The 11402-nt window shown below is 43.3% G+C and overlaps 1 protein-coding gene across 1 annotated transcript in view; it reads right to left on the bottom strand.

The window, feature by feature from the left end:
* Positions 1-261: 261 nt before the first annotated feature.
* FBXO28 (F-box protein 28) overlaps positions 262-11402 on the bottom strand; it is a 28289-nt gene continuing 17148 nt past the window's right edge. Inside the window, exons 4-5 of the mRNA XM_006746467.3 lie at positions 6107-6302; positions 262-3846 (exon numbers count right to left, since the gene is read on the bottom strand). Coding sequence (XP_006746530.1) covers positions 3452-3846; positions 6107-6302 — 591 coding nt within the window. The 3' untranslated portion in view covers positions 262-3451. The remainder of the gene's footprint in view (positions 3847-6106; positions 6303-11402) is intronic.

The following is an 11402-nucleotide window of genomic DNA, read 5'->3' as shown; positions in this document are numbered from 1 at the left end:
AGAGAACTCAGAAAAGGGATCCACCTCCAAGAAACTCTTTCAGTAAAACAGAATTAAGTGCCCTGTCTTAGGAAACAGTTTCCTATTGATCAGGAACTGGGACATCATACATTGTTTCTTTGGAGATTAAAGTGCAGGCTATGAAATGGCATAGAAAACAATGCATAAAATAGTGCAATCTCAAGGTGCCATGGTTTTTGCTTCTTACACATAGCCTCTGTTCATATGTCCATCTTTTCTAAAAAAAAAAAAAAATCCAGCTATAGCGACACCTTTAGCTTATTTATTTAGGCATGACTCATACTGTTTTACCCACCTTCGGGGCTACATAGAATATTTCAACATTTTAACAAGTAGAATAATAGCGCATACACCTTGAAACTACTAAATAGAGATTAAGGCAAGCCCCTGTAAAGTTCAGTATTCCAAAAAACACGTCTTACCAAAAAACAAAAACAAAAACAAAGCTGCTTCTAAAACCGGTGGCTTTAGACCAGATGGCAGCCCGACAGTTTTTAAAACAGTCTGATGCATTACGCTCCATCTGCGTCTGCCTCGTCACCTCCAGGCTCTGCACCGCGACAAAGGAGCTTGAAAAGCAGCAGGTTCTGTAACCTCACGTCCTAAAGAATCCGTATTTCGATTACGTGAAAACCAAGCCGAGTCCATGTGGGAGAGACGTGGGGGGCCCTGGGTGGGTGAGGTGGGGGCAAGTCCTCCTCGTTCCTGATGCCTCTTCCCCTCGGGTCTGTGTCGCGGGCGCTGCGCCATAATCGAGTCACAAGTGGGAGTGACCCGCTAACACAGAGAAGCCTCCTCTGAGAAACAGCCAAGGGAAGAGGACCCGAGGAACTCATGGCATCTCGTTCCAGGACAACATGACACTGAAGCCGCCAGTGTCTAACCCCGGGCAAGATGGTTCCCGTTTGGGAGGCTAGTCTGCAACCTTCCCGTGGCATGTCGGTTTTAGCGGATGCAAATAATTTGTGATCTGTCGAACCCTAAATGCCACTATGCTATCCCAAAGCAAGTGTAACAGCTATCAAATCGGTCAAGGCCATAGCCTAACGTGTTTTTTAGCAAGATGTCTTAGGTCAGATTTAAGACTTAAACAGACGACTGAACTGTAGTGCTTTCTTCTCCTACTCTTACGGAACATTCGTGCATTAACAAGTGCAACTCATGGGCCTTCTGGACAGTTACGAGCGAATCCTGTATAAGTGTGGATTTTGAAACAGAAAATCTACCTTCTGATAGTGTGGATGCTTCCTATGAAAGCCAAATACTCATGCTAACTAATGGAAGATTCTACATACATTTAGGGTGTCTAGGTGTAGTTTAAAAAGAAACCCAGGAACTTTAAATAATTCATGAACAACTGCTCATCATCTGAGGTTGTATCCCTTTGATGCGTAAGGATCCTACTTTGTAAACCTGTAAACATGTTACCTGGTTACTCTAAATAGAGTCTTCCCATTACCGGGAAGGCAGACTATTCACGGCCATGAGTATTCCAGTAGGCCTGCTCCAGAGTTAGGACAATATGGCTAAATCCTAGGATTACAAAAATGACACCTGCCAAGAAAACAAGTTCCAGACGGGGACTTTTATGGATGACCTTGGCTGACAAATGTTTTTTGGAAATTGTTTATTTTCAAATTACCTTCCCAACAAACCATGAAACACTTGGATGTTATATGGTGGTTTTTTTGGTTGTTGTTTTTTTTTTCATTGAAAACATACTACATTGTAAATGGAGTTTCCAAGTCAGACAGAGAATTGATCAAAATCTAAGGACAGTATTATGGAAGGACAATCTTAAAAATGGGTAAGAAAAAGTTTTGTTTGGTGAGGTTAAAGGATGGATAACCGTGTCATGGTGGACGGGTAAAAAGGGCGGTAACCTTGTGCTTTTATTCAACTAAGGTACTTACCAAAACCTTAGGTTTTATGCAGGTGTCAAACTCCCACCTGGACAGGGATAATTTTCTATATTACACCTAAACCTATTTTAAAGAACTGAAGCCCAAGGCAACAGTTGTTGACAGTTGATAAAAGAACTTATCAGTCAAATAATAACTACATAATTTAGTACATTAACATAAAACGAGGACAGTAATAGTTGAAGGTCTCAAAAATATACAAGTGGGGAAAGAAACCACTGCACACAATCTGGAGGTTGTTAAAGTGACCGCTTAGAAGTGTGAACAGTGCAAGACATGCTTTTCCAGTTACACGCTCAAAACAGGAGTGCAAACGAAATTAAAGCTTTTGTTTAAAGTTGTAGGATAAGGAAAGCTTGAAATTAATATTTAAAAGCTTCCCTCAGGTCATCCCCCAGAAATGAAATGATCAAAATGCTTTTTCATAGTAGGATTTTCTTCAATGAGCTTTCTTTCAATGGCAAAACTGCATCCCATAAGCTGGGTCCCCTGCTCACACCTGTGGTGATCACACTGATCCATGAACACACACGGTGGTGAGTAAGGGCCACTACCAGTCCCCAGAGGTCCGACACTGACAGAGTCTTGGAGTTCGGGGTTCTGCCTTGGCTACTGTACCTGAACCCTACAGAGAACAGAGAAAGCGATGGGCTTTAATGCTCCCTCGCTCCCCTAAAACCGGAGGACAAAAGGACTAATCCCTCCCTGGAGGCAAGCTGTTGTGGTGGTGGAAGATGTTAGGCGCTCAAATAAACTAACGCTGCTCTAGAAAGTGGAGAAGTAGAGAGGTTCAAGGTCAATACCAGTGCAAGAGCTTTTTACGTGAGCTGACTAGGCGATGTGTGCATGCATCCATGCAAATGCAGGGCGTGGCCCCAGAAGAGAACTGAAAACATGTGTAGAACAACTGGATAAGTCCCTTGCCAGTAGTTTATAAAAATATATAGTCAATACTGTAGAGGCCCCTCCTACAGTCAACACTATGGAAGTCCGTTTTAGTTACCCATTACTTCGATACCAAAAAGCATTTACTACTTTTCAGACATTCCAGACAAAGGTCACTTATAACAAAAAGTCAACTTTTTCTTTTTTTTAAAACAAGATACTGTCCATTTAAAAAGTAGGTCTTTTCTTTCAAGTGAAACAGGACATTTTCTGTATTCAACTTAACTCCTAGTCTGTCCAGACTGGTTTGTTTCAGATCTTTCTGTAATGTGCATATATGCAAGAACAAATAAACTTACTTTAAACATTATCTGCACAGAAAAAAAGTTAACTCCTCAAAACATGATAGGACAGGTCTGGTTAGTACAAATCTATTGCAAAGTAAAAAGGTTCTGTGCATCAGTTCAACCAGGAGAAGCGGGAGAAGACTGTCCCAACTGTGAAGAGTTCAAGCTGAAGTTGTGTTTTCTGAAAGACCAGAAGCCTCCGGGGCGTCCTGAGGTGCGTAACTGCTTCAGCTGCTAAAGCCACGTCTTCCTCTGGAGCCAGGACCCTCCCCCCCTTTACTTTCTATTCCGGAGACGCTTAGATTTCCTAAGGGAGTCTATGGCTTCAGCTGCCTTTTTCCGTTTCCGAGGAGACTCTTCGTTCTGCCCAGCCCCTGAGGAGTTTCCCACCGCGCTCTCCATGACTTCCCGCAGTTTGCGCTCCAGCTCCGCTAACCGCGCGTTCTGCTCGCCTATGATCTGGGTCTGCTCTAGCAGTTTCTGGTCCTGGTCTTGAAGCTGCTTCTGCTGTTCCTGCACTTTGGTGCGAAGCTCGGAAATTTCACGCCTGAGAACAGTCACACCGGCACCGTTTGTCTTAACCTGCTGCTGGAGTTTGGTAACCTCTTGTCGTGAAGGGTTTTGCTTAGAGAAGAGCTGCATTGTTGTGAGGGCTGCAGAAGGTCCCGGAACTGCGGAGAAATGGTTTTAAATGGTCATTAATCACTTAAAATGTCTCACTACCGGTAATACTTCATTAAACTTCTTTTGAAACTGAATATCCTTCTAAAATCACTTCCGGTAATTTTCTCTTGGCAATCTACTTGGTTGAATGGATTAATCAGACACCCCTGTCTTAACAGTAAATGAGTCTGAATTCCGATGCTTGGGCTCATGTGCCAATGGGTGGATCACAAGGAAATGGAGAAGGACATTTAGCGGCATCAACCGGTTCTAAAACATTGGAGAACATTTTTAAGACCTACTAAGAAAACACAAGCAGTAAAACTAGAATAGAACTATTTTCTATCTTCTTTCACACGAGCAAATGTAAACATTCGAGTTAGAAGCACAGGTCTATCATGTTTTTAAATTCTCTCTACACTTAGCTCTATACAAGAGCTTCCACGTTAGCCAAACATGGATACCATCAAAAAGTGGGTTACATCACACACGATGATCATGAAGAAGTTCTGAGGTGATGCACAAAGACGGCTTTGGAATCATTCTGTTTTAGGAATATTACAAGGTAACACTGGCATAAAAATCACTATCATATACCAATAACGTCCTTTTTAAAAAATGTTCTCTCTCCTTTTTTAAATACATCTTTTTTTTTTTTTTTAAGATTTTATTTATTTGACAGGGAGAGACACAGCAAGAGAGGGAACACAAGCAGGGGGAGTGGGAGAGGGAGAAGTAGGCTTCCCGCGGAGCAGGGAGCCCGATGCAGGGCTCGATCCCAGGACCCTGGGACCACAACCCGAGCTGAAGGCAGATGCTTAACGACTGAGCCACCCAGGCACCCTAAAAAATGTTATCTCTTAAAGGTTTTCTAAAAGGACTAGATGGATCCATTCCTACCCTAAACCCGTCGTAACAATTTTCTCCTTGTACATACATATAAATATTTTCTTGGACTGACGCATTGTTCCTTCTCTCTCTGCTTACCTTTATCTCATTTCCACTAACACATCAAGGCTTGGATCAATTCTTACCTCTTGTGAACTCTTAGACCAGTCAACAATGGTTCTATCTTCCTTAAGGTCCTGTCTCTGCTACTCATTTGGCATTTCAATGGACCCTTCTTTAAAATATTTCTCTTGCCAACGATAATTTAACTTTGAGCCTGGGTATGTCTTACCTTTTGACACAGTAAGATCCTTGAGGGTGGACACCACGTACTACACTTACTTTTAGTCTCCACAGGACACAGTACAGTGCTGTGCGCATAATAGGTGCTCAATAAATTACTGATGTATGAATGCTGAGATGCCATAGGCTTTATGATTCGATTACAGACAGCCACTCGGTCACCCCACTGAGCACGCCCAGGGAGCTAACTCATCCAAACAGAACAAAATGTCTTACTAAAAAAGGTTTTCCTGATGTAAGGTATTTGCAAAGGTTGAAGATATTTTGACCAATCTGGGCACAAATCTCTCAGATTGGATGAACTTTTTTTTTTCTTTTAAGATTTCATTTATTCATTTGAGAGAGAGAGAGAAGAGACAGTGAGAGAGTACAAGCGGGGAGGAGAGGGAGAAGCGGGCTCCCCCGCAGAACAAGGATGCTGATGCGGGGCTCGATCCCAGGACACTGGGACCATGACCCACGCTGAAATGCAGACACCCAACTGACTGAGCCACCCAGGTGCCCCTCGGATCGGATATACTTTTGCAAAAGAGCTACCACAGAAGCAGTGATAGGGTTCAAAACAGCCTTACATACCCTGTCTTTTCCAAGCAGCAGCCAGACCCTCTAGGGGCTGAAATAATTAAGTGAATATTCCATGAAGAATTTTTTGGGTTTTATCTGGTATATTATAATTCTGTTTTAGCAAAATGGGTATTAACTAGTCAGAAACATCAAAAAACAAACAAACAAAAAAACCCTAAACAAACAAACAAAAAAACCCTACATACATATTTGTGGCTTTTTACCCAGAAATTCTAATACAGTTATTGTATGTCAATAGTTACGGATATGTACAAAGATACAGCCAGGGGATTGTTCTTCAAAGTGTAATTTAAATACTGCAAATGTGCCTAACAGCAGCGGATCAGTGACACAAGTTACGGTTTGTGATCAATGTGTCCTTAAAAATCATGTTGCAGATACTATTTACAGACACAGAAAAGGGCTCGATGTATGATTAAGTGTGGGGGCAGGGAGCAAGTTAGGGAACTGTGTCTGAATGTTACTTTACACTGAACACACCAACAAGAGTACCTGGAGGAGAGCCCATGAGTCTTCCAGACACATCTGATCCTGGTAACTTCCTCTTCAGAATGGGCACGATCTTCTCGTCAAAGTACTCCATTGCCATGGAGGAGATATCCCTTAACTCTTGAAGTACTTCATGAGCTCGTTGAGGGGCTCTGGTAGAATTGACGTATCTCAACACACGATAAATCTCATCAATCACCTAAAACAAGGAGTTCTCATTAGCACTTTCCATTGTGTTTTTAAAAGAAAATGACTCACCACTTCTTGTGCGATCCTGGTAAAGAACTCCGGGGTGACGGGACTGAGGTGCTGGCCCCTGGTGACAATACCGTCTGTCCCGCATTGGCTCTGGGCTTGTTATAGTCCTTCATGGGCCTCACATGCACATTTATTAAAATTTTCTGTATCAGGTGCTAGGGCTAAGGACTCAGGATGAATAAAACACAGCTTTTGCTCTGAGGGAAACCACAGGGCGACACGTGTAAATGGGTGATAGAAAAAGGAGGTACAAGCCGCTACAGAAACTGACCCAAACCCACTTCACTCCAGCCTGACGGTTTCCCAAAGCCCCAGGGACCCAGCCTGACTTCCTGCTCTGGGACCAGGCGCTCTGGCCTCGGAGCTTTTGTTTCTCTTAAACCTGCTATGGATTGGGATGAGGTCTCCTCGGATCTCCCCTCCCACTATCACCAAAGGGTAGCGAGAGACCCCTTTTCACTTTAAGGGTAATCGCAATGGGGAAGCACAGGCATGACGTACATGGGGAAGAAACAAAGTTCTGACCATCCTGGGTCCTAATCCTCTTGCTGGAATGGTAGCCGGACTTTCCTTAGGCATTTTGGGCCTCAGCTCTAATCCCTAGAACCAACTGATAAATTGCACCTGTAAACTAACTTGTACCATATTTTTATCTTTACTGTTTTTGGTCTTTGAGGTAATGGTGTGAAAGGTCTCTCTCTCCATTTGCTCAGGTCTTCCATTAGGAAAGGTGACATTTCTAAATTTTACTATAGAGAGATTATGTTAGTCAAGTGGGATAATCCACGTTTTCAATAAAATTAAAACCATTCTCTTTCCTCGTCCCGAAGTTATACTCGAAGGACAAGATGAAGGAGAGACGACCCGCACTGCTTCTACCATTCAGAGTGACTCGGGGTGGCAATGATGCATGTTAGGAAAGCATGGTGTTGACCCAATTTTCAAAATATTTCACCCTCCAAGTGGGCTTAATTACTTTCTGAAAATTACTTTAGCAGCAAGAATGTAAGGGCATGATGAGTCTTGAGGTCTACTGGAAAGATCACAGGCCTTAGGCTGGTCACTTAAACTTTTTTTTTTTTTAATAGCTTGTGATTTTCTGCTTCTCAGCAGATCATTCCTGCAATCTTTTTTATTTTTTTTTGTTTTATTTATTCTTTTTAATAATGTCTATACCCAACGTGGGCCTCAAACCCAGGGCCCAGAGATCGCTCGCTCCACTGACTGAGCCAGCCGGGCGCCCCTGGTCACTCAAACTCTCAATGGCTGTTTCTACAGCTTTCAAATATGCTGCATGCCGAATCCCTCCTGAGTCTGAGGTGCTAAGATAATATTTTACAAAGTATGCTACCGACCACATACGGTACATCTCTCATGCTCGCAGCTCGTGTTAAAACCGGCAGCGTCGTAATACATGACATACCATGGACACGACTGAAGAGGGCAAGAGGGGTAGGGGCGGGGGGGTGTGTGCCAGGAAAGTAGGGGGGAGACAAGGGGGGCAAGGTGGGGACACCGCGAAAGGGGGCAGCAGCAAGAACAGATTGATTATTCTTCTTTCATTTTAAAGGTTCATATATATTTACTTTGGGGCAAGCACACTAAAAAGAAGAAATGTTCCCAAATAATACTGATTTCTAAGAACGTCTTCATATTAAAATCAATTTTAAAGATTTTATTTATTTATTTTTTTATTTATTCATGAGAGACAGAGAGAGAGACAGGGGCAGAGGGAGAAGCAGGCTCCCCGCGGAGCAGGGAGCCCGATGCGGGACTCGATCCCAGGACCCTGGGATCATGACCTGAGCCGAAGGCAGACGCTTAACCGACTGAGCCACCCAGGCGTCCCTTTTTTTTTTTTTTAAAGATTTTATTTATTTATTTTTTATTTATTCATGAGAGACAGAGAGAGAGACGGGGCAGAGGGAGAAGCAGGCTCCCCGCAGAGCAGGGAGCCCGATGCGGGAAAATCAATTTTAAAAGAAACAAAAAACACAACATTTTGGAAAAATTCGATAAACTCGAAAGGATATTTCTCAAAATAAGGGACCCATGTTCTTCAAAAGTGAAGATCAAGCTACACAAAGGAAGCCCAGGAAGTATTCCACATTAAGGAGGTTACAGAGTCTAGCGTGACCGTGGCCTGGGGTCTGGACTGAGAAAAAGAGCAGCTAGGACGAGTATCACCGATCAGTGGTGAAATCTGATGTGGGCTGTCAGTGAGAGAGGCCATCGTACCAAAGTTACATTTCCTGATTTGGTAACTGCGCTGTGGCTCAGAGAATGCCCTTTCTCAGGAAATACATCAGAATATTTAAGAATAAAGGTTCACAGTATCTCCACTATTTTGAAATGGTTCAGAAAAAAATAAAACACATACTTACAGAAGAATAAAAGCAAGCGGGACAAAAGGTAAATAACTGTGGGATCTGGATGAAAGACATATGGGAGATCCTTGTACTATTCTTGCAATTTTTGTGCAAATGTGAAACTGCATCAAGACGAGAAGTTACCCAAAAAGGAGAAGAGATTACAAAATGCCATCCCGCCATTCTTCCTGCTGCCTCCCTGGCCAAAACATTAAAAACTAACCAACAAAACCTAATTCTCAGATTTTCAGTTTGCTCAGGGAAATCTAGCCTCGTGACCTTGCATAATCACTTACACTGAAAATCCTGACTTTTGGGAATCACTGGGTTTCAATAAGCACAGAAGCGTTATCAGGGCCCACTGGTAATGCCTTAATTAAGAAAAGGGGCTCACCGTGTCTTTCTTCATCATATTTCCCAGAACAGTCAGCTGGCCTCTGTTTACGTGTGCTTCAGTATGCGTGAACTGCTAACACGGACCCTGAATTTACTGTAAAAAGTGTGACTTCTGTCAGATGACTTAAAAAATGTCCAGAGTGAACCGGGCACCTACAGCCTTTTAGTTCTAACAGAAGATGGATGGAATATCAATACAGTGGTCAAGGGTTGCCACTGGGGCCCTGCTGGACCTGTAGCTGTTTCTGTCAATAAAGTTTTACTGGAACACGCGCACACGTGTGTATTCCCCACATGCTGCCCACGGCTATTTCTCAGAGCCGAGGAGCCGAGAGAGACCACATGGCCTGCAGAGCCAGAAATGCATACTACCTGGCCCTTTACAGAAAAAGTTTGCTGATCCCTTTCCAGGACTGACAGTGGCAAACTGCCGACAAGTCTGAATTCTTCAGACATATTTTCTTTTAATGTCCTTGTGATCGTATGGTTTCTGTGTCCAGAGACCCCATTTTAACCCCTTCGGTGAGTAAGACCTAGTTTTTCACTCAGCAGGAGGGCAATGACCCAGCCGTCTGGAGTTGGAGGGGACCTGTAGGTTTAAATGCAGAGCCGTGCCCCACCCTGCCGTGTTAGCCCCACTCTCGGCGGTGCTTGAAGCTTTCTGGAGCCGGCTGTGCAGAGGACGCTGCCTCCCAGCTTCCCCACGGCCCGTCCAGGCTTTAACTTCCTCAGATTGCTAAACCAGCCACCACTGGCCCGTGTACTTTCCAGCTTCCAGAAATTTGTTGCTGTTGCTCTCCTGACTTCACTCTTGGGGTCTCCGTTTTTTTTTCTTTTTAAAATTAGCTTCTTTACTATAAGAGCAAGCTTTGGGAGGAAATCGAGGTAATATGTATTTAATCTGCCATCTTTAACCTATCACTTGATTCTAGGAGTAAATTTGACTACCCTTTCAGAGAATAATTTTATTTTTATTTTTAGAGCGGGGAGGAGCAGAGGGAGAGAGAATCTCAGGCAGGCTCTGTGCTGAGCGTGGAGCCCGACGCGGGGCTCGATCCCACAACCCTGAGATCACGACCTGAGCAAAAACCAAGAGTCGGATGCTTAAGCGACTAAGCCACCCACACGCCCCAGGGAATAATTTTAAAAATGCTTTTTTCCCAAGTATTAGTTTAAAATTCCAAAATTCTGATATATATCAGGCCTTCTAATTTAAACTATAATGTTGATATTACCCAGGTTCACTTAAGCAGCTTGTGAAAGAGTAATCTGTGAATGAAATGTTTACTATAGACATGAATTCTACCAAAACTATAAAAATGAGTTCTTCTTTGAAGTATGAAAATTCCTGAATTTTTTTTTTAAAAGAGTTTATTTATTTGACGGAGAAAGACACAGCGAGAGGGGGAACACAACTAGGGGGAGTGGGAGAGGGAGAAGCAGGCTTCCTGCTGCGCAGGGAGCCCGATGCGGGGCTCGATCCCAGGACCCTGAGATCACGACCTGAGCCGAAGGCAGACACCCAACCAACTGAGCCACCCAGGCGTCCTGAAAGTTCCTGAACTTTTAAGTAAAATCCAGAAGCAGGAACTGGGACAACACAAGAATAACCTAATACAGAAATTATATACCAGATCAAGATTATATGTTACACTGAGAAAGAATTATAGTATTATTTTTTAAAGATCTTATTTATTTGTCAGAGAGAGACAGCACAAGCAGGGGGACTGGGAGAGGGAGAAGCAGACTCCCCACTGGGCAGGGAGCCCGATGCGGGACTAGATCCCAGGATCCTGAGAGCATGACCTGAGCCGAAGGCAGACGCTTAACCAACTGAGCCAGGTGCCCCAGAGCAGGCGACTCTTGATCTTGGGCTCATGAGTTGGGCTCAGAGATTACTTACTTAAAAAAAAAAAAAAGAAAGAAAGAAAAAAAGTAATATTCTGAGTATACAGTGTTTGTTGTTTTAGGCAAAATATAAGCTATAAAGATGGCACTTTTAAGAAAGTAATCTAAGATGAATTAAGTGTGATAATAAAAACAAAAATCATTTCTGTTTTTTTTTTGTGTGTGTGGGGTTGTGTTTTAGGTTTACAGAAGAAAACTTCGGGTGAGTTTTTGTGAAGACACAGGTACTATTAAGGAAAAATCAGCAGGCTGGTGCAAAACTCCTGTCAAACCCACCTGCTGGCTGAGCCTCAGTTTTCTTACCGAGGGAACAGGACTAGACCTTCCACAGCTGTGTGGAAAGGAAAGGAGTCTGTGAATGTGAACGT

The sequence above is a fragment of the Leptonychotes weddellii genome, chromosome 6 (assembly GCF_054177405.1).
Source record: "Leptonychotes weddellii isolate Sample4059 chromosome 6, ASM5417740v2, whole genome shotgun sequence".
Classification (NCBI taxonomy): Eukaryota; Metazoa; Chordata; class Mammalia; order Carnivora; family Phocidae; genus Leptonychotes; species Leptonychotes weddellii.
The sequence above is the reverse complement of the archived record's forward strand: the minus strand, read 5'-3'. Positions and strand labels throughout refer to the sequence as shown.